Source organism: Bos taurus, chromosome X, assembly GCF_002263795.3.
Source record: "Bos taurus isolate L1 Dominette 01449 registration number 42190680 breed Hereford chromosome X, ARS-UCD2.0, whole genome shotgun sequence".
In the NCBI taxonomy this organism is placed as follows: domain Eukaryota; kingdom Metazoa; phylum Chordata; class Mammalia; order Artiodactyla; family Bovidae; genus Bos; species Bos taurus.
Genome location: NC_037357.1, coordinates 15,985,747 through 16,009,536, shown reverse-complemented (window position 1 = coordinate 16,009,536; position 23,790 = coordinate 15,985,747). Strand labels below are relative to the sequence as shown.

The 23,790-nt window shown below is 43.3% G+C and overlaps 1 protein-coding gene and 1 pseudogene across 1 annotated transcript in view; one reads left to right on the top strand and one right to left on the bottom strand.

Annotated features, from left to right (window-relative positions):
- FRMD7 (FERM domain containing 7) overlaps nucleotides 1–23,790 on the top strand; it is a 35,142-nt gene that overhangs the window by 4,771 nt on the left and 6,581 nt on the right. The window contains exons 2-8 of the mRNA XM_002699549.6: nucleotides 3,700–3,804; nucleotides 4,602–4,644; nucleotides 7,466–7,544; nucleotides 10,577–10,674; nucleotides 18,300–18,414; nucleotides 18,973–19,120; nucleotides 23,070–23,165. Coding sequence (XP_002699595.3) covers nucleotides 3,700–3,804; nucleotides 4,602–4,644; nucleotides 7,466–7,544; nucleotides 10,577–10,674; nucleotides 18,300–18,414; nucleotides 18,973–19,120; nucleotides 23,070–23,165 — 684 coding nt within the window. The remainder of the gene's footprint in view (nucleotides 1–3,699; nucleotides 3,805–4,601; nucleotides 4,645–7,465; nucleotides 7,545–10,576; nucleotides 10,675–18,299; nucleotides 18,415–18,972; nucleotides 19,121–23,069; nucleotides 23,166–23,790) is intronic.
- Nucleotides 16,219–16,704, bottom strand: LOC132344354 (NADH dehydrogenase [ubiquinone] 1 beta subcomplex subunit 1-like; annotated as a pseudogene).

The following is a 23,790-nucleotide window of genomic DNA, read 5'->3' as shown; positions in this document are numbered from 1 at the left end:
TTGATGCTGGGAAAGATGGAGGGCAGGAAGAGAAAGGAACAACAGAAGTATTTAAGATGGTTGGATGGCATCATTGACTCAATGAACATGAGTCTGAGCAAACTCCAGGAGATAGTGAAGGACAGGGAAGCCTGGTGTGCTGCAGTCCAGGGGGTTGCAGATTTGGACACAACTTAAAGACTGAACAGCAACAAGAGAGTTTCTACTGTCCCTGATTACTTAAGAAAAATCTAAATATATGCAAACTAAAAAGGTAAAGTTCCCTTTAATCTAATCCCCTCTCCAGAAATAATGCTGTTAACAGTTTGGTATGTATTCTTCCAGACTCTTCTGTCTATCTATCTATGTACACTACTTACTGCTTGCTATGTGCCAGGCACTATACTAAGCCCTTGATGTGAATTATCTTGATTAATCCACACAACAATTCTATAAAATAATACTATTATTGTCTCCATTTTACAGATGAGTAAACCGAGGCTCAGGAAGGTTCAGTAATTAGCCCTAAGTCTCATAGTGACTAATTTGTTCTTCCTCTTGAGAGGACTGTTGTGCTAATGCACACGAATCAAGTTAAATGTTTGGATCTATTCATCTATTTATTCAGTAAGCATTTATTTAATGTCCACTCTTTGCCAGTCACTGTATAGAATGCCAGCTACTCAGACACACGCCTGAATAAGGGAGATCAATCTGTGAGCTAAATGATTTGCCCCAATTCAAAAACCTAGTCAATAGGTAGAGCAGGATTAGAGTCCAGGCTTGTTTAACCACCTGTTCTTTGCCCTATGTGCAAAGAAGCTTTGGTAGACTGTTTTTTTGGAGAGAGACAACACCGCTTGAATAAGTATCGTTTGCATGAGAAAATGAGTTTGGATCCCCAAGAAATCAGTGTCCAATGCTTAAGGCCAAGTTTGTAGACTGGAGATTATAAATACATGTTCTGAAAAGTTTTAAATTATATTATATGTGTGTGTGTGTATGATTTTTCTTAAGGCAAATACTGGTCTACTGTAATCCAAGGCAGAGTTCAAAATTGGAGTTTCTATTTCTTGAGTGGGAGGGCCGGTGATAAAGCATTTAGATCCTAAGGAGCTTAAACAAGAGCAAGCAATGGAAAAGAGAATCAGAAGTCCAGAAAAAATAGGAAAGTTGTAAACAGAGGTATTATGAGAAAATAATAAAGATTGAAGAATTGGTTGAAAAAAAGTAAAGGCTGCATGTTAAGACAGAACCAAGACTTACCTATTGTGCAACACATTCCACTAGGCTGGCCAATTTCAATGTACACTATGGAGGGTTGAAGGGAAATGCCTCTCCCAGAGATGGGGGTGGAGAACTCGAGCCACGTGAGCCCCTGACCTCTGAGTGCACACATGCCAAAGCCTTTTAGAGCCAGTTGGCAAGATATACAGGGGTGGACGAGTCAGGGGCTTATTCTTGTAAACATGGTATGGAATCTTACAGAAGGGAGCAAAAAGGCAGCCTGGATTGGAAACCTTACAGGAACGGCTATATACTCTTTGTGACTGCAGAAACATTCAAGTATACAAACGCATGGAATGTGGCAGCATTGATGCGGAGGATTAAGCACCCCAATGGAAAAAGAAAGAAGAAAAAAAAATGAGAAGGAAAAAGGAAAGTCTTGAGTTTCTTAAATTGTTTGCAAAGAAACTGGAGTCTATGACGGAATTTGGTCCCCATGACTGAAATGTTTCTTTGGTGTTGGAAAAAGTCTTGCTGTCATCTCTCTCTCTCTTTAGAATTTTTTTTAATTCATAATAAAAATCTTGTGGCAGCTCCTTGTCTGGAGGACTTTAAAAATAGGAGCGATTTCATCTGTCTGGAATGGTCTGTGTCAGCACTTGCCCTAGGCAAGGTTGCCACAGAGGCAAAAACACCCCCTCCCTACCCCCTCCCAGACACCCCTCCCCCACTGCCCCCCAATGCCTTTCAAGCCCCCAAACCACCTCCCCTCTGTGGGCTGGCCCCCTTTTCCCGGACCACAGCTCCAATGAGACCTCCCACATAAAATCAAACCTCCTTGTCTTCAGCTCTCTCTCCAGGTGCTAAGGAGGCAGTAACTTTCACCCTTTGCGGCCTATTTGCATTTAAAACCAGGACCCTGCTTAACCCTCATGAATCTTAAGTTGGTGGAGATTTGGACCGTGTAACCGAGCAGAGACAGGTCCAAGCAAGAGGGGAGTGTTTTGAGTCCTTGGGGGAAGGGAGTGGGGGAAGTTGCCTTCCTGGAAGCTATTAAATCCCAGATGTGAGTTCTGTTCAGTGTGAGACTGCCTTGAGGGAGAGTGTTGGTGGGTGGGGGAGGTTGTCTGGACTCTCTGACCTCTCAAGGTTGGCATTAATTCTATGGGTCGGTGATTTCCAACTATATTCCCTGAGCCCGGCTTCCTTCGCAGCACTAGAGGCACCTCGTGACTTGGCTTTAACTAGGGGTTTTCAACAGCGTGTCTTTGTGCCTATCAGCCAGGGCCCAATTTTCCCATCACTGTCCTCCCCGCCACTGCAACCCTCAGCTTCAGCAATGGTGGCTGAAGATCAGCCCCAGCCCCACTCCGCTCAGGTTTTCAGCTCTATACAGCTCCCGTTCTCAGAGAAGCCTGAGAAAGGGACTGTTTTGTGCTCACAGTGTGAGGGGACTTTATGAAGAAAGAAATAATACGTGTGGCCTTGCATGAAATGAATATGTTAGACGCAGATTTGGTGGAAAAAGCTGCAAAATCAAATCTCCTGGCGGAACTCAGAGGAGGAAGTTGGTCAGTTTCATGTTGGAATAACCCACATTCAAGAGCCCCTAGTATGTGCCAGGCTCTGAGTTAGATCCGGTGAGTAACAAGAAAATTAAAGCAAGGTCCCTGGTATGAAGGAATTCAGTCTAACAGGGAAGATAGACATCCCATGTGAGAAATGTCATGTTTGAGGTAAGCAAGAGTGTCTGGGAGCACGGAGTGTGCCCTTGGCTCCACCTGCTCCTGTAGGGATCAGAGAATGCTCTCCTGGGGAGATGGCATCTGAGCTGAGTAGGAGGAAGCCAAAGCCAAGAAAGATGGGAAGGGCGTTCTGTGTAGAAGGAATGACAGAAGCAGAGGCATGGAGGCATGAAGCTACTTGACCTGTGTGGGGAGCCAGGAGCAGGCTGCGATTAGTAGAAAGTGGCGGGCCGGGGAAGGGCAAGAGATGAAGCTGGAGGGGCAGGCGGGCCGCCAGAGAGGGAGGAGGGCCCAGCCTCCCTGCTAGGGAGTACAGACTTTATCCTGAAGGGAGTCACTGAAGGATTTTAAACAGGTCAGAATTGCATCTTGATTAAACTATCTGTCAATTGGGGGAAATCCTTAAAATTGCCTGTGGAATGAACTGATGAAAGAATTCCATTGAAAGCGTGGATTTGTAGATCCAGCCTAAGTAGTTAAGGGTGAGGCTGTCTTTTCCAAGAGGGTTTCTCATTCATCTGAGGCTTTTTAAAAGGTACCTCTAAAACAATCTACAGATAGATGCCTGTATATGTATGTAAGATTCAACCTCATTTGGGAACGTACCAGAAAACTGTGCTTAAAGGAAACTGTTTGAATAAAGTCTAGGTGCTTCTCCCCTTCCCCACGCAACCTGCCCCACCCCCGCACTGCAGTAATAGTATTAGCCTAGAATGGAAAACTGCTATGATCTCTTTGCTTTGTTTAGCAAAAGTCATCCGGGAAGGCGCTGTTTAACTTGAGCTGCAGCCATCTAAATCTTGCTGAAAAGGAGTATTTTGGATTAGAATTCTGTAGCCATTCTGGAAATAATGTAAGTTGCTTTCATTATAGGGTTCTTTGTGTCTAGAATTGCTTCTAAATGCAGCTTGCAGCTAGGTATGTAGGGCTCAAACCCCTGATTGCAAAATGAAAAACCATTTAAACCCTTGCAAAATGACAGGATTTAATCACTATTTCCCCTCCTTGGCTATTAAAAGTCACTTCAGTTTGCCAAACACAAACTCTTCCACCCGCTGCTCCTCTTTTGTGTCTTCACTGTGTGAAGAGCTCTCTGTGCTTGGTTCTGATTTTCTAGAGGCTGGAACTCAGCCTCCAGAATGAAGACTGCTAACCTCACCAATGAGTGTTCAAGGCACTCTCCTTGGCCCTCTCTCATGTCCTACCACTCCCAATGTTCTCCCTGCTGTGTCCTGCCTTGGCAGATCTCTTATCTGGCCCCTTCCCAGAAAGGCTCATTATGACTACTAAGCTGGCATTTGGAGGCTGTAGGATTCAAATATGGAGCCAAACGCCTTCATTAGTCTTTGTGGCCACTAATAAGCCTGGCATATGACACCTCCGTCATCCCTCTGTGGCAGGGGAGCAGTAATTCAAATGTCAACAGCCAAGGGTTTATAGATCAACAATCTGCACTGTCATTGGGAAAATACAAGGGGGCAGACTGAGTGTGGGGCAGGCACGGCATCTCTTTAACGTTGCTGTTCCTTATTATCTTTAGAAGTCTGAAGAGTCTTGATTTTTGTTTGCTTCATGTTGACTTTAATATGTTAAAAAAAAAAGTGTACTCAGTGCCATGTTCTACCAATTCTTTCATTAATGTTATTACAGGTCTGGTTGGAACTGCTGAAGCCCATTACAAAGCAGGTAAAAAGTAAGTATGGAAAATCACTTAAGGAATAGAATTCCTAGTTATAACTTGAAAATATTTCAACAATACCGCACTATTCCACACCTTAATATAAGCTGAGAAAAGGGCTTTGATGTATTATTTTAATCCTTCATCATCCAATAAATTTACCAATTTTGAAAAATCGTTTTAACTTTGCCTGAGATGAAGAAAATCAGGCTGCTAGGTTTTTGAGTAAATTTAGAGAACTCTGTGGATTGGCCCTAGGACTACATCTCTGACTGCTGCTGCTGCTAAGTCGCTTCAGTCGTGTCCGACTCTGTGCGATCCCATAGATGGCAGCTCACCAGGCTCCCCCGTCCCTGGGATTCTCCAGGCAAGAACACTGGAGTGGGTTGCCATTTCCTTCTCCAATGCATGAAAGTGAACAGTGAAAGTGAAGTCACTCAGTCGTATCGGACTCTTAGCGACCCCATGGACTGCAGCCTACCAGGCTCCTTTGTCCATGGGATTTTCCAGGCAAGAGTACTGGAGTGGGGTGCCATTGCCTTCTCCACATCTCTGACTCTAGCCCTGAAAATCTTTGAGCATCCCTGATGTCAATCAGCCATGCCATTCGCAGTCTTCCAGAAGGTGTTTTAGTTTCATTCTATCACAGACATTGTCCATTCATTTCAGTTCACATTTGAGTGCCTGTATGTATGAAATAATCCACCTACCCCATATGTTACAATCTATGTGGTGGTTCTCAAATTTCAGTGTGTATTAGGATTACTGTGAGGTGGGGCAGGCAGGGTCTTATTAAAATGTAGATTCCTGGGCCTCACCCCCACGTTAGGGGCCAGCAATCTGCATTTTTAACAACCCCCATAAGTGTTTCTGCTTGCAGGTTGATTTCAGGCCACACTTTGAGGAAAGCTGTCTTTGTGTGTCTTCCCCCACCTGCTCTCTGCATGTTGGTGCTTCCCACTGTATGATGTGGGTCTTCCCAGGCGGCGCTAGTAGTAAAGAACACGCCTGCCAATGCAGGGGATGTAAGAGACGTGGGTTCAATCCCTGAGTCAGGAAGATCCCCTGGAGAAGTGGCAACCCACTCCAGTATTTGTGCTTTGAGAATTCCATGAAGAGAGGAGCATGGTGGGCTATACAGTCCATGGGGTCGCAAAGGATCAGACATGACTGAAGTGACTTAGCACTGGATGATGATACTCTGTCACATGATTGTAGCAGCTTCCCAACTGACTCCCTCACCTCACCCCTACAATCCATCTTGTGCACTACTCCCAAAGGAACTATTGCAAATAGAAACCTTACCGCATCACTCTCCTGCTTAAAGTGTTTCCATGACTCCCTATGGCCCTCGGAATAAAGTCCAAACCCCTTTGCATGACCCACAAAGCACTGAATTCCGACTGGCTTTTTAGCCTTTACCTCTGCCTCTGACCACTTCATACTCCTACCTCTCCTGACTTGAACAAAACTAGCCTCAGGTGTAGGCTTCTCAGATAAAATAGAAGATGCCCAACTAAATTAGAATTTCAGACCAATGAAGACTAATTTTCTTAGTGTAAGTATGTCCCATGCAATCATTTTTTATCTGAAATTCAAATTTAACTGAGAATCCTGTCTTTTTATCTGCTAAATCTGGTGGCCCTACTGAGGTGTCAGCTCCTCCAGGAAGCCTTCCTTGACTTCCTCCAAACTCTTTTCTCCCTCTTGGGCTTAAAGTGTTATAAAGCACCACTTTGTGGTGCTGTACTCGTCAGTCTAGAAGTCTGCCTCTTCTACCAGCCTTTGAATGCTTAATTGTATTTTTATTTCCAGGACCTGCTAGTACAATGCTTAGCATACAACAGACACTCAACAAATATTTACTGAATGAATGGTGTTAGTGCTGCATGTGTACACTGGCTTTTGATGCAAAAAGTTTCTTATTTTCAAATGCAAGTAGGAGTGAAGGCAAGTAGATACGGATTTTTAAAGTAATTAATTTTGCAGTAGGTCCTTGTTGCTTATCTGTTTTACATATAGCAGTATGTACTTGTCAATCCCAATTCCCCAAGATGTTTTCTTAATGTAGATTTTATGATACACGGAGGTCTCAGTCCCTACTACTAGTTCCCTTTAAGAATTTTGAGCCAGCTGAAATTCACCTGCCTCTACAGTGGGGTCCTTCTCTCAGCCAGGAATGCAGAATCACAAGTAGCAAGTGGTATATTTTTCTAAATGCAACACTTCTTAAGAGAGGACACTGCTGCTGCTGCTGCTAAGTCGCTTCAGTCGTGTCCGACTCTGTGCGACCCCATAGATGGAAGCCCACCAGGCTCCCCCGTCCCTGGGATTCTCCAGGCAAGAACACTGGAGTGGGTTGCCATTTCCTTCTCCAATGCATGAAAGTGAAAAGTGAAAGTGAAGTCTCTCAGTCGTGTCCGACTCCTTGCGACCCCTTGGACTGCAGCCCACCAGGCTCCTCCATCCATGGGATTTTCCAGGCAAGAGTACTGGAGTGGGGTGCCATTGCCTTCTCCAAGAGAGGACACAGTAGGCCCCAAACGGGGCACATCTTCACAAAAAGAAAGTCAGAGAGAGAGAGAAGGTAGGAAGAGGGGCACGAGGACTTTCCCAATTGCTGTCCACATAGAGGCACAGTCCAGAAATAGCAGCATTTCACAAATGTGAAAAATTGAAATTTCAATGAAAAGTCCATGGGAAGGAGTGATGAGGAGAGGAGGGGAAGGGAGAGAGGAGTGTGTGCGCGCGCGCGTGTGCGTGTGTGTGCGTGTGTGTGTGTTTCTGAAGACATGTAACTGTTGAAATAAAACTTATGGAGATATTGTGTTTTAAGATCCTAAGGAAGTTGTTTTCAAATTTATGGTGAAATTTTTCCCAGTGGACCCTGGACATCTGCGAGAAGAGCTTACAAGGTATAGTACTTGTATGATGCATGATGTTATTTAATCATTATCCTTTTATCAGGGAACAAGCTTCTAGCCTTCTTTGGAAGGCTTGGATCATAGTCTCTTTCTGGGAGATGGTGAGGAGTTGGTGAGCAGGAGGGCCTGGCTGGTCCCCGAAGTGTTACTCTTTCAAAGGATAGGGACTTGAGGGACAAGGAGGGGTGGTGTTCTAAAAGTGGTAACCAGCCTGGGTGCCCACTTGGGGGATATGCCATTACCTGCTACAACAGTAAGAGCGTTTGCCTCCACTGCGTCTGTGTTCCCATCATAGGGCAGCTTGACAGCACAAGTATGATGCCAGCTAAGTTCCCTGCATGTTGAAAATGGTTGTGTGTGTGTGTGTGTGTGTGTATCCCATAGGTAGGAAGTGATAATGACTCATAAAACCTTTCTAAAGTAGAAAAGTAAAAAATATAAAAATAAATTGTAATAAATTATTTATTTTGCACAATTATAAATGATTGACATTTAAGTATAATATTAATAATTGCTATTATTAATATTATACAAGTAAAATATTTGTATACTTGTAAAAATGTAAAAGGTATAAAGTATGAAATGTTGAAGTATTTTTATATTTGTAAAAATTCCCTTTAAAATGACAATGTAAACTTACTTCTTCGAAAACACCTTGTCAACATAGAAAAAAAATGAAAGTGTCATTTGCTAGGTTGTGTCCAGCTTTTTGTGACCCCATGGAGCCCCCCAGGCTCCTCTGTCTGTGGAATTCTCCAGGAAAAAAATACTGCAATGGGTTGCCATGTCCTTCTCCAAAGGACCTTCCTGACCCAGGGATCAAACCTGGGTCTCCTGCATTGCGGGCAGATTCTTTACCATCTGAGCCACCAGGGAAACAGTCTCATAAACCTTTGCTTTCTAGACTTTAGACTCCAGACTTCTACACATAAAAGGAATATAAGGAAACGGGTCCTGGGAACTAGAGTGACTTGACCAAGGTCTTGGGATGTTAGAGAATATTTCACCTGACATATGCCCCAACATCATTCATGGCCAGTTTTTCTTTACCTCTCTTGTACAGGAAGCTTCTTTTCTGAGAGGTCTTTGTAGAAGTCAGTCTTTTCACATATCAGTCTCTCTCTCTAAATCCTCTCCAAATTTGTGAGTTTTAGGCCGCTTTCCCACATAACTTGGTATCTCTATTAGTTTGCCTTTGCTTACCCATTTCAGTCCAGTCTCAAATTGTAACCAATTCTGATGGAGATAAACTTTTTCTTGGGAAAAAAAAAAAAGAATGAGAGAATCAATGTGATGATAAATGATTCATCAGCTGTTCAGAGGAAGGATTTGGTATTTGCAGCAGGCAGCTGCCTCCTTAACAGCAAGGAATGTGTCAAATGAGAAGTTTACTTTCTTTCTTGTTAGGAGTAAAATGAAATTCACCTCCCCTTTAGCAATTGAGGCTGATTATTCTCATTTACATTTATATTTGAAAGCAGGCAATGGCAAAGTTTAGACTTCCTTTATTTTTTCCCCATTGGTCCATTTGAGAATACTTAACTGTAGTTGACTTTACAAGGAAGCGTTGTTTGAGGCCAATACCTGAGTTTCTCAGAGTGGCATTCAAATATAACTTTTCTAATTGAATCATTTCTAATCCTTTAGGGGAGTATCACTTTTCACTTTCATAATGAACCCTTTTGTAAAGTGAATAATCATCTACTAATTTATCTGTTTTCTCCCACTCTGTATTTTCATCTATCACCTGCAGTTAATTTTGATTCACCACATTACCTTCAAGTCTTAACTGGTTTTAAAACATCTAGATAGAATGTTACTTAGAAATTTATCAATTACATCTTATATAGGGAAATGCACACAGTAGATACTCAATGAATGTTTTAATGTCTAAAATAAAATATTGGAAACAGTTTTGGACCAAGAAGGGACACAGTCAGCAGTAGAATCTTAATTATACACATCTTTTTGAAAGTTGATTGCCTTTGATAAGGGCTTAAAAGTATGGAACAAACGCTCTTTGCCTGTTCGGCAAAGCTCTGGATGCCAACATGCACTTTATGGGTCCCTGATTATCGGTGGAGGGCTTCCCAGGTGGCGCTAGTGGTAAAGAGTGCCAATGCATGAGATGCAAGGGACACAGGTTCAATCCCTGGGTCAGGAAGATCCCCTGGAGGAGGGCACGGTAACCCACTCCAGTATTCTTTCTGGGAAATCCCATGGACAGAGGAGCTTGGCGGGTTACAGTCCATGGGGTCGCAAAGAGTCAGACACGACTGAAGAGACTTAGTACGAATGATTACAGCTGGGGAAAAGGGCAGTCTGGCTTCATTCCATTCGGGACACAGTAATTCCATACCTGCTATGTGCAAAGGGCTGGGCTGGGCCCTGGTGATACAGAGACGGGGGTCCACGTGAAGGGGCAGAAGCATGTCCTCAGGTTCTTGATTTCTGAAACACCGTCTTTTGGGTAGGAGCCAGCCTAAACTGGATGGCAGACCTGAGATCTGGCCACAATTTCACTCTGTCGGGGTGAAAGGACTTTGCCAAGATCACCTAACCTCTGTCTTTCCATAATTGGAACATGGGGTGACGGTGCCAACTTTCTAAGTTGTTACCATAGTGAGGACTTGAGAGCATTTTGTGAACAGAGCAGCCCTGGCCTCCTGCACAGTCTTATTCTTGCTGAATCTCTCTTTCTCTCTGGCGGGGTACGTGGCCTTGCTACGTGGCAGAAACCACCAGAGGATGGCTGGCCAACTCCCTTGAGTTGGCGGGAGGATTTGGCCAGGGTGATTCCTAACGGCTGTGAGGCCTGCCAAAGCGCTGGCTCAGCCGAGTCGTGGTCTAGCTGTTGGTTAGGGGCTGAAGCGAAGCCTATGCATTACTCACCACCCCCAATAGGCATCTCCCTGACTGGGGGCACCGTGTCTTTCTTGAAACATCTTGGGTCTGGGCGAAGGGAAATGCTTCTGTCTTGTTCCTGTTTCTTTCTCAAGAGATTTCCCCCCACTTCTTTGCAGGTACCTTTTTACTCTTCAAATAAAGAAGGATTTGGCTCTGGGAAGGCTGCCATGCAGTGACAACTGTACAGCGTTGATGGTATCCCACATCTTACAATGTAAGTAGCAAATGTCGGCTTTGGGGCCCATCAATTAGCTAGAGAACCCAGCAAAGGAGCTGAGCACCCTCAACGTCCCCACCATTGTGCTGGGACCTTTCTGTGGAGGAGAGAAAGCAGGGATGAGATAGATGGGAATGACATGGTCCAGTAGAAAGGGGCTGGTCACTGTAGTCACTGACATTTGGATACAAATCCTATCTCTGCATTCTAACTGTTGTAGCCTGGGGTGAAGTCCCCTGTTTGTCTCTGTCTGTGCCTGTTTTTCCCTAGTCTTTAAAATAGTGCCAAGAATGCCTTCTCACAGAGTGCTTATGTAGATTAAAAGTAAATGCTGATTTCCTTCTATCTCCTTTTAACCTTGCCCTCCCACTGCCCCCAGCTTGCTCACCAGGAGCTGGTCTGGACTAATCCAGGCACGGACTTTGCTAGGCAGGCCCCCTACTCCTTCTGCTTCCCCCAGAAGCCATTTGTGGTACGTGCTTTCTGTGGCACATTGTCACATTTAATGTGATTTCCGTGTTGCTGTTTATCATGATTCCAGAGAACAAAGCACAGAGTCCAGCAGGTGGAGAGAGGCTAAAAGGGAAAAAGGCCCCAGGCGTCTATTAGAGTTCCCCATATTCTAGCAGCCAAGCCGGTGGACGAGGCTGAGTAAGGAAGGGAAAAGGAGACCCAGGGAACAGTGGGGCCTTGCCTGGGAGGGGGTGAAGCTGGGCAGGTCAGCCTTCTCCTCATCCCCAAGGGTAGGGTTGAGGCAGCTGGAAATAATCATTATGATTATTTTAATTCCATGTGTATAATCTATAATATTTGTTCAAAGGAGAATAGGCTGTTCCTATTCCTGCAGGATCATAACTTCATTTTTCTGGTTTCATTTTTTGACCTCTATCCATTGCCTCCCTGACAGTCCAGAAATGGTCGATTTTTGATTTCAGTGGGAACTCCAGGATGAAGGGCTTGGATAGAGACAGTATCTGAGTCATTGTTTACCAAGTGACTTGTAACTGAGGCAGAGTGACAGCCCAGGATCTCAGGAAGGCAGTGAGCAGTGAGAGCGATAGTTACCAGAGAAGGCTTATGGAGGAGGTGGCTTTCGTGCTGCGCTTTAAAGGGATGCACAGGAATTGGATATGTAATGATAAACAGAGAAAAAAGCAAGAAAAAAAGGGAGGGGCAGTGATGGTACAAGAAGGAAGTATACACAGAGGATACAGCTTAAGTACAGCTTGAGCATAGGGTCTGTTTAAGGGAGGTGGCCAAAAACTAAGCATCATTTTGAAGGGCCTTGAATGCCAAGGACACTAACTACACGTCCAGTATTGTGCTTGCGGTGGGGTCGGGAAATGGGGTAAGGCAAATGGAGAAAACCGTATTGGAAGACTTATCCTTCTCCACTTTATCCGCCTGCTAAATCAGCAGTCATTCTGATTGGGGCTCCCCAGACAGCCTTTGATGGGGGAGCCCAATTTCATTCTTAATGGTTCAGCATTATGGATTTGAGCATTCCCTAGTGGCCATTTGAGGCATAGCACAGAACACTTCAGGTTTTCTAGAGGGTATTTTGTTTGCCAATAGAAGCTCTTTCCACAGAAAAAAGCTGAAGTTTCAAGGAGTCAGCTCTTCACAATCCATGCAGGTCAGATTATTTCACTGGATGCTAAGACAGTGTGCAGAACCCAACCAGGCTGCTCATTCATTTGCTCATTTATTTATTCATTTAATATTTATGTTGCAGGCATTCAAGGGCCTCCACATTCTGACCTTGTCATCTGCTTAAATCTCTCTTACACACCCCTCTGGCTCTAGCCAGATTTCCTCCCAAACACAATTTGTACATTCCAAACATTTATGAATACCCTTAGTAACTCTTCTTTGTCATTCATTCAGCAAAAATGTATTGAGTACCTACCACATGCCAGGTACTACTATAGGCACTGGGAACATAGCAGTGAAATAAACGACAAAAATCCTTGCTCTCATGTAGCTCACATTTGGCAGTGGAAGACAATCAGACCAAAATAAGGAAATATATAATGTATTAATATGATTGTAGGTGATGAGTGCACCAGAGGCCTTTAAATATGGAAGGGAGAGAAGGAAATTCAAGGGGCAGGTATTGAATTTTTTAAAAAGGTGGTCAGGGTAGGCTTCACTGTGAAGGTAACAGCTGAACAAAGACTTGGAGGAAGTAAAAGACCAAGCCATGCAGAAATTGGGTGGAAGAGAGTTTCAGTCAGAGAGTATCCAGTACAAAGGGCCTGAGATGGGAACATGCTGGGAATATACAAGAAATATTAAGTAGGCTTTATGGCTGGCTGGAACTGAGGCAAAAAGGGAGACTAATCATGGAGAGTCTTAAAAGTGTATTAAAATCGACTTCCCTGGCAGTCCAGTGGCTCCCAATGCAGGGGGCCCGGGTTCGATCCCTGGTCAGGAAACTAGATCCCACATGCTGCAACTAAAGATCCTGCGTGCTGCAACTGAGACTCAGTGCAGGCAAATAAATATATAAAAATAAAATATTTTAAAAAGCATATTCAAGACATAGGATATTACTCTAAATGTGATGGGAAGCCATTATAGCATTTGAAGCAGAGGAGTGAAATGATCTGAATTAGGTTTGAACTACATCATGCTGGCTGCAGTGGTGAAAACAGAAACTTGTAGCAAGTCATAAATAAGCCATAGTGATCTAATGTAAAGTATAATGAATGTAGACTGTAATATTGTATTATAATTATGTAATGTGATGAATATTGCTACAACAGCAATCATTGCCACCTATAAGTGTATCAAAGTAACCCAATGTTATAGTCAAATTTATTCAATTGAAAAAAGAGAGAAAACAGACCTTATGGGGGATGGTGGAAGTGGGGAGACCAGATAACAGGTGATGGCAGGAGAGAGAGAGGGTGGTAGTTTGGACCAGTGGGCTCACAGTGAAGGTGCAGATGCTCTGCGCTGCCTTCTGTCATTAATGATATTTACCTATTTGTATGTCATAGGTCTCTTCCTAGATTGTCAAGAGAAAAACAAGCATGGTCTTATGTGTTCCTATGTTTTCCTTAGAGTCAGCATAGGGCTTGTGCTTAATATACAGAAAGATTGGTGTGTGATGTGTGTGTGTGTCTAATTTATTTTTTTAAAACAGCTCAGTTGTGGTATAATTTGCATACGATAAAATTCACTCATTTGTAAGCCTGTAACTCAACGGTTTTTTGTAAATTTACAGAGTTGTGCAACCTTTACCACAACCCAGTTTTCAAACATTTCCATCATGCCAAAAGAGATCTCTCATGACCATTTGCCCATGCTCAGCCCAGCAACCACTAATTTATTTTCTGTTTCTGTGGATTTGCCTTTTCTGGACATTTCATGGAATCACAATGACAAAATATGTGGTCTTTGGCATTGGGCTTTTCTTAACAAGCGTAATGTTTTTGAAATTCATGCATGTTCTAACATGAATCACAGCCGTCTGTTCCTTTCTACTGCTGAGTAGTATTCCATTTTATGGGTATACCACATTTTGTTTATTTACCTGGTGAGGGATGTCTGGACTGTTTCCAGTTTAGCTATTATGAATAATATTATGAATATTCATGTACAAGTCTTTGTGTGGACACGTGTGTTCATTTCTCTTGGGCAGACTCCTAAGAATGTAATTGTCTCGTCTTAAGGTAAATTTTTTGGGGCTTCCCTGGTGGCTCAGAGGTTAAAGCGTCTGCCTGCAATGCAGGAGACCTGGGTACGATCCCTGGGTTGGGAAGATCCCCTGGAGCAGGAAATGGCAACCGACTCCAGTATTCTTGCCTGGAGAATCCCATGGATGGAGGAGCCTGGTGGGCTACAGTCCACGGGGTCGCAGAGTCGGACACGACTGAGTGACTTCACTCACTCAAGGTAAATTTAGGGCTTCCCAGGTGGCGCTGCTGCTGCTAAGTCGCTTCAGTCGTGTCTGACTCTGTGCGACCCCACAGACGGCAGCCCACCAGGCTCCCCTGTCCCTGGGATTCTCCAGGCAAGAACACTGGAGCGGGTTGCCATTTCCTTCTCCAATGCATGAAAGTGAAAAGTGAAAGTGAAGTCGCTCAGTCGTGTCCGACTCCTCGCGACCCCATGGACTGCAGCCGACCAGGCTCCTCCGTCCATGGGATTTTCCAGGCAAGAGTACTGGAGTGGGGTGCCACTGCCTTCTCCGCCAGGTGGCGCTAGTGGTAAAGAATCCACCTGCCAATGCAGGAGACATAAGAGACGTGGGTTTGATCCCTGGATAGGGAATATCCTCTGGAGGAAGGCATGGCAACCCACTCCAGTACTCTTCCCTGAGAATCCCATGCATGGTCAGAGGAGCCTGGTGTGCTACAGTCCATGGAGTCGCAAAGAGGCAGACATGACTTAATACCTGAGCATGCGTGCACAATGACTGTTGATATTGAGTACCTTCTCATCTGTTTTGTTAGGCATGCCTATGTTTTCTCTGGGCTTCCCTGGTGGCTCAGACGGTAAAGCGTCTGCCTGCAATGCGGGAGACCTGGGTTCGATTCCTGGATCAGGAAGATCCCCTGGAGAAGGAAATGGCAATCCACTCCAGCACTCTTGCCTGGAAAATCCCATGGACGGAGGAGCCTGATAGGCTACAGTCCATTACCTATTCAAATCTTTTGCCAATTTTAAAATATGTTGTCTTATTGGACTTTAAGAGATTTTTATATATATATTTTTTTTATTTTATTTTATTTTTAAACTTTACAATATTGTATTAGTTTTGCCAAATATCGAAATGAATCCGCCACAGGTATACCCGCGTTCCCCATTCTGAACCCTCCTCCCTCCTCCCTCCCCTCCCCTCCCTCTGGGTCGTCCCAGTGCACCAGCCCCAAGCATCCAGTACCGTGCATCGAACCTGGACTGGCGACTCATTTCATACATGATATTATACATGTTTCAATGCTATTCTCCCAAATCTTCCCACCCTCTCCCTCTCCCACAGAGTCCATAAGACTGATCTATACATCGGTGTCTCTTTTGCAGTCTTGTACACAGGGTTATTGTTACCATCTTTCTAAATTCCATATATATGTGTTAGTATACTGTATTGGTGTTTTTCTTTCTGGCTTACTTCACTCTGTATAATAGGTTCCAGTTTCATCCATCTCATTAGAACTGATTCTAATGTATTCTTTTTAATGGCTGAGTAATACTCCATTGTGTATATGTACCACTGCTTTCTTATCCATTCATCTGCTGATGGACATCTAGGTTGCTTCCATGTCCTGGCTATTATAAACAGTGCTGCGATGAACATTGGGGTATACGTGTCTCTTTCCCTTCTGGTTTCCTCGGTGTGTATGCCCAGCAGTGGGATTGCTGGATCATAAGGCAGTTCTATTTCCAGTTTTTTAAGGAATCTCCACACTGTTCTCCATAGTGGCTGTACTAGTTTGCATTCCCACCAACAGTGTAAGAGGGTTCCCTTTTCTCCATACCCTCTCCAGCATTTATTGCTTGTAGACTTTTGGATCACAGCCATTCTGACTGGTGTGAAATGGTACCTCATAGTGGTTTTGATTTGCATTTCTCTGATAATGAGTGATGTTGAGCATCTTTTCATGTGTTTGTTAGCCATCTGTATGTCTTCTTAAAAAATGTGAACCTTTTGTGATTCAGCCATAGCCTTTACTCCCAGGTGACTTCTTCATTGGGTTTCAATGTCTTTTTATATAACAGACTCCTGTTCTGGAAGGCAAGTTAGATTTTCACCATTATTTTTATCTAGATAACATCCAAAGACAAATTCCATAGGGACAAGTATATGTACCCAGTGGTCGTGCACAACCTGAAGTAAATTCATTATCAATGCTGCAGCCTTGGAGCCAACAAAAACCCCATGACCAATGTGGGCAAAACAGAAATAGGTAGAAGAGCCATTGATTTGGTATTTTTTAAAAAGCTTGTTATATAGAGATTTTCATTCTAATGTGGTTTTTTAAATATACAAGCATGCCTCATCTGTCTAAAAATGAGCATGCCATCTGTCTAAAACACAATAGAAAACCAAGACAAAAGAAAAATAACTTTGTAGTACTCAAAATTGATGCCCCATGTCCATGAATTTTACTCAATAGCAGAGCACCACATTATTCCATGGAGAGTCTATTTACTCTTATATTTCATAAAATCCTAATAGGTTTGTATATCTGGATTAGCTTTTTTTTTTTTTCATTTAAAATGTGAATTTTAATTGTAAAAACTGTTTTGGGTTCCCATTTTATGGTAGATTAGAAGTCATTATTTGGAACCAAGTAGAGACTTCTTCAGGGGAAGTCAATGACAAGGAAGTGATTCTTATGACACTGACAGAGAGTGAAAAGGCCTAAAAATTATAAAGAACATGTAAGAATTCAAAAACCAAAACAGGAGACTTCTCTGGAGGTCCTGTGGTTAAGACTCTGGGCTTCCAATGCAGGGGGCATGGGTTCAATCCCTGATCAGGGAACTAAGATCCCACATGCTGCATGGTGCAGCCAGTAAATAAATAAATAACAATGTCAAGCCATTTACTGTAGGGGCAGTAAATATCTACCTCAATTGCATTTGTAGGCACAGTGTTATAATAGACATTTATAGCAATAAATTGGATACATTTAGAACAGAATGTTATGACCAGGAATAAACTTCCAGTGATTTGGAAAAGCAAGAATGATTTCCAGAATGATTCACCTACTGGGGATTCCATATAGCGGGGTTTTACTAGGTTTCCAATGTACAGAGTGATGAACGGCTGTGGCTGGCTTACATTGTAGTTGGCATTTATAGTCTCCTTTCTGAATAATGTCTGATCAGTGCAGAGTGAGGTTAGGGGGCTGTCTTAGTTTGCTAGGGTTACCATAACGAACAACAACAGACTAGGCGACTTAAATGACAGACATTTATTTTCTCACCGCTCTGGAGGCTAGACATCAAAGACTGAAGAGTCAGCACTTTCAGTTTCTTTCGAGGCCTCCCACCTTGGCTTGCAGATGGCTGCCTTCCTGACGCATCCTCACGCAGTCTTTCCTCTTGTACCTGCATTCTTGGTGTCTGGCTGTGTGTCCAAATTTCCTCTTCTCAGAAGAACACCAGTCAAATTGGATTAGGGCCCACTCTACTGCCCCATTTTAGCATAATAATTCCTTTATATGCCCTGTCTTTAAACACAGTCATATTCTGAGGTACTGGGGGTTTAGGACTTCAACATACAACTTTGAGAGGGAGGACACAATTCAACTCACAACAGGGACTGATCAGGAACAGAAGAGATCATAAACAGAATGTGGGAGAAGAAAATAACATTTATCTATGATCCTGGAGCCTCTAAGACCTACACCGTGTCTGTGACTTCCTCTGTTGAGACTTTATAAAAGCCCACTGCTTCTGATTTGAAGAAGAACCAGTTAGTTCTTCCCCCACTACTCATAACCTAAAACAAAACAAATACACATCAAGTGTGTGGTGGGAGGTTTAGGGCTGCACTGGCCTCCAAGAAAGGGCTGTTTGGGGGCACTCAGAGGGTCTGTTGGGTGCTCCGTTGCTTAACTCATCAACGGTAATGTGAAAAATGTCACTTTTCTGTCATGCAGCAGAACTGGGAGACTTTCATGAAGAAACAGATAGGAAACACTTGGCACAAACCCGGTATTTACCGAACCAAGATGATTTAGAGAGCAAGATTGTGCACTTCCATCAGAAGCACATGTAAGTTCTTTCACTGGCACCTGTTTCCACCTATTCCACTGGCAGGAAAGACTGAAGCCAGGGACAGACACTTAAAAGCAAGCTTTTAAGTCAGAGAAGCTTCAGTTTAGTTCAGTTCAGCCGCTCAGTCGTGCCCAACTCTGCCACCCCAAGGACTGCAGCACGCCAAACTTCCCTGTCCATCACCAACTTCCAGAGCTTGCTCAAACTCATGTCCATTGAGTCGGTAATGCCATCCAACCATCTCATCCTCTGTTTCCCCTTCTCTTCCTGCCTTCAATCTTTCCCAGCATCGGGGTCTTTTCCAATGAGTCAGTTCTTTGCATCAGGTGGCCAGCGTATTGGAGCTTCAGCTTCAGCATCAGTCCTTCCATTGAATATCCAGGACTGATTTCCTTTGGGATGGACTGGTTGGATCTCCTTGCAGTCCAAGGGACTCTCAAGAGTCTTCTGTAACACCACAGGCTCAAGAAAACATTGAGTTCCTCTTGGAACTCTCGGGGTGGAGGTGTCATTCTTGCTGCATTTATTAGGCTCATAAATTCTTTCTCCTTGCAGTGGCAGGAGCCCAGCTGAATCTGACATTCTGCTACTGGACATAGCGAGGAAGCTGGACATGTATGGCATCAGGCCACACCCCGCCAGTGATGGTGAAGGGATGCAGATCCACCTGGCTGTTGCTCACATGGGTGTACTGGTGTTACGGGTAACAGCTCCTTTCCTTTAAAGTCCTCAGCTTTTGGGGTTATCTTGGCTCAAACTTGAGTGTCCATTCTCAAGGTGACCCCTCCCCTCAGTTTTACTACCAGCCAGAAAGGGAGGCAGTGCTTGGAAGAGTTTGAGGTAAGTTCCCTCCCCTTGATGCGCTCTGTTTCCTTTTGCAACCTAGAACTGACTGTTTTCTCAGAAGCTCACATGTTAGATCAAGCCAGCATGGTGGAGAGATGAAGTCAAGAGGCTCTTCAGAACTTTTAGACCCTAAAGAATACAGATTTTGGCATCCTAAAAGCCCAGGCTGTGACATAAAGTGCATTCAGCCTGTCCAAATCTGCCAGAAAAAAACCAAAGAGTTTCTCATTCAGTTACTAGTTAAGTTGGAGGTGCCCAGTGCCCACAAATAGGGCATTAGCACCCAACCCTGCAAGAAATCTTTACTGTTAAGAGACTCATCCTTTCCCCAAGGTTCTGTTTTCCAGGTTAGAAACCAACTCAGGGCTCTCTGGTCCTCCATCATCATTAATCCTCACGCCTAGGAATGTGGCCAGAGGCTATTTTCAACAGTTTTTCAGTCTGTTTAGACTTCTATATCTGTGAATATTCAGTGAATTCAGATCCAAGTTAAAGTTTAAGAACCTTCAGAATGATAGGCAGATACCTGGACACGTTTGGGAGTGAACCCCTTGTGAGAAAGCAAGGGATGGCTTTGGACCCACTGACCTCCAGGACCGAATTATAGCACTGAAATAAGTCACAAAGCAGGTCAGGTACAGACTTGGCTACAAAAATCTTCACTTTTTAATTTATTTGGCTGTAAACTTTACAGCATGAGACTCACATTGATGGCCAGAAGACCCAATGGATCACAGGCATACCTGTTCACCCAGGAGGGAATTTTTACCCAGGCCACTCTAACTCTGATTCATTTTTTTTTTTTAAGATAAGCAACAAGGATATATTATACAGCTATGAGAAATATAACCACTATCCTGTAATAACTATTTAAGCTTTTTATTTAATATTGAAGTATAGTTGATCAACAATGTTGTGTTAGTTTCAGGTATACAGCAAAGGGATTCAGTTTTACATATACATGGATCATTCTTGCTGATCCTGATTCTTGCTATTTCCTGTTGCATGAGAGAAGTTGGTGAGGGTAGGGGGGCAAGATCATCATGTTAGCTGTGATCTCTTTCAGTGTGACTACTTCTGCGGACAGTTGGGAACAATACAGATGGTCTATTTTGTCCTACATGAAATCTAGTCAAAGAATATTCATGTATTGAGTGCCTTCTATATGTTCTTCATTGTATTATTTTCTTAAAAAAGTTTTATTGAGCTGTAATTTGCATACCATGAAATTCATCTGTTTTAATGGTACAATTCAATGAGTTTGAGTATATTTATAGTTGGGAAGCAATCCATTCATCTTTCTATCAGTATATTTATTGTACATCCACTCTGCGCCAGGCACTAGAGGTACAGAGGTAAACAGGAATGATCCTGACTTCATGGAACTTAAATGCTAATAGGAGGAAGACAGTTAAGCAAGTAATTATAAAAAAATGTGATATGCTTTGTGCTAGAAGAAACAGGATGATACAGTAACACATGTGAAAGGGACTTAACATTTAAGCAACACCAAAGGGATAAGGTTGGCAGATGAAGGAGAGTGTTCCAGGGAAAGGGCACATGGGCGAAGGCCCTGAAAAGGATAAAGGATGACATAATTAAGAAGCTAACATTAAGCACGACACATGGCTCCTGTCATTAAGATAGTCACAATTTATTTTGAAAGACCAGAGAAAGAATGGTCAATATCAGACAATAAATAATCAAAAGCTAATCTATCATATTTACTTTAGTTGCACAAGGAGTATACACAACAGAAAAATGTGGTTACCTGTAGAGAATGGTTAGATGGGGACAGAGAGAGGAGTGGCAGTGGTGGGAGTGAGACTTCTCAATATATTTACTTTTGTACCTTCTTTGATTTTGGACCATGTGAATAAAAACCAAAAGAGTTGATCTGTTCGGGTAGTCCAGGAGAGCTAAAGGAGTGCAGAGGAGTTGGAAACGTGTGTGGGCTGGGACAGTACTATAGGATATCCTAGACGAGGTGCCATCAGAGCTGGCAAGAAGGCTTGACCATGGGGAAGTCATTCTGGTAGGAGAATGAGGAGACCTGTGGGGGCAGTGGGAAAGGTACAGAGTTGGATGGAAAGGTGTTTTCTGGGAGTAATGGGATCAAAGTTATAGTCAATATAAGGGCAAGAAAATCCAGCCAAAAGAGTTTCAAGTTGATTCAGGCAGTGAGTGAGGAGCTATTGAAGGTCTTAGAGTAAATGAGGTGGCAGGATAAATGGGATTTTTTTAAGCAGTTCAATCTGGAAATATAGGAAGGGGTGAGATTAGAGAAGCTATTCAGTTCAGTTCAGTTCAGTCCAGTCACTCAGTCGTGTCCGACTCTTTGTGACCACATGGACTGTAGCATGCCAGGCTTCCCTGTCTATCACCAACTCCTGGAGCTTGCTCAAACTCATGTCCATCGAGTCGGTGATGCCATCCAGCCATTTCATACTCTGTTGTCCCCTTCCCAACATTAGGGTCTTTCTAATGAGAAGCTATTGAAGTGCAGGTTTCCCCTGCTTCAAAAGTAGAGCGTTCCTATGAAACCTTTCCTAGCTGACATGGTGTAAAGTGAAGAAGCATTAACCTGAGGACACATCTTCCTAATGGATGTACAAGATAAATCGAGATAAAGTACTGGCTGGATGCTGAGCTGCTGAGTGGAGTGTAGTTCCTGGGGAAGGAGCATAGAGATGCCACTCGTACTGCTTGGCATGTGTACTACTTTATAACACCTTGATGCAAAACAAATGCTGATTTTTATTTTTGCTCCCCCCCTTTTTTTGTAAGAGCAAAATTCCTCTTTGGATTTCTTTGAGTTAGTGAAAACAGGTAATAATGTGGGTTTTTCATGTAATAAAAGCAAAGTGGCATAAAGCAAACTTTTGAAAAGCAGAGGACCCCTCAGTTCAGTTCAGTCCCTCCATCGTGTCTGACTCTTTGTGACCCCGTGGACTGCAGCACACTGGGCCTCCCTGTCCATCACCAACTCCCGGAGCTTACTCAAACTCATGTCCATCGAGTCAGTGATGCCATCCAGCCATCTCATCCTCTGTCGTCCCCTCCTCCTCCTGCCCTCAATCTTTCCCAGCATTGGGGTCTTTTCCAATGAGTCAGTTCTTTGCATTAGGTGGCCAAAGTATTGGAGCTTCAGCTTCAGCATCAGTCGTTCCAATGAATATTCAGGACTGATTTCCTTTAGGATGGACTGGTTGGATCTCGTTGCAGTCCAAGGGACTCTCAAGAGTCTTCTCCAACACCACACTTCAAAAGCATCAATTCTTCAGCACTCAGTTTCTTTGTAGTCCAACTCTTACATCCATACATGACCACTGGAAAAACCATAGCTTTGACTAGATGGATCTTAGTTGCCAAAGTAGTTTTTTCTGTGACCTCCCTATCCTGGTTAGAAACCTTTCCCTTCTTACTTGCATTTCAGAGCAGGTTTGTGTCCCACCTAGAATGCCTTCTCTGGCCATAGTCAAGTGAAGTCACTCAGTCGTGTCCGACTCTTTGTGATCTCATGGACTGTAGCCCACCAGGCTCCTCCATCCATGGAATTTTCTAGGCAAGAGTACTGGAGTGGGTTGCCATTTCCTTCTCCAGGGGATCTTCCCGACCCATGGATCGAACCAGGGTCTCCCGCATTGTGGGCAGACGCTTTACCTAATACAACTGGATCAGTCTATACAAGAGATAGATCAAGGACAGCCCTGTTCATGTGATGCATTTTCCAACAGGTTCACCTTGTCTTACAAACCAGCCTGTGCTGATATTCATCCTGAAATCTGCCATGTGTTTTGTTATAGGGAAATACAAAGATCAACACTTTCAACTGGGCTAAAATCCGAAAATTAAGTTTTAAGAGAAAGCATTTTCTCATCAAACTTCATGCCAACATCTTGGTAAGTAGCTTCTGAATAAATTCTTTTACTTTCTACTCACTTGAGATTTCTTGGTTGGTTCTGCAAATGATTGGATTGTGAGTGGTGAAAGCTGGCTGGCCCCAACCAGTGATGTGCTTCCTTTTTTGCCTCTATATAAATAAACCAGGGCTTTGGTCAGATTTTCACTAAAGGCAAAACACTAAGAAATCCTATTGGCAGTTCAGAATGAGTAAAGTGATAGGAAAATGGGGTGGCTGGGATGAAAGACAAGTCTCCTTAGACATCATTTTTCAGGGATTTGATAAGTCAAATGAGGGAGCCCAGATCTAAGATTGTGTCCATATTAATTCAAAGTTATTTGCTTGATTTTATAAAGTATTTTCATCTTTCCTGAAGCAAAAAAAAAAAAAAATTGAACACCTACTATGTGCCAAATAACTGAACACCTACTCTTTCCCAAAGCAGGATGTGGGGATTGGGTACATTTTAAGCCAAAGAAGCAATTATTGGGCAAGGCTGCATTGTACAGGGTGAGACAAAGGGGCTAGAAAGAATTTTTATGACTATAAAGGAAATGGAAGATATGTATCAGCTACTTTTTTGACCTAAAGATAATTCATACTACAGATCTTAGCCTTAGATA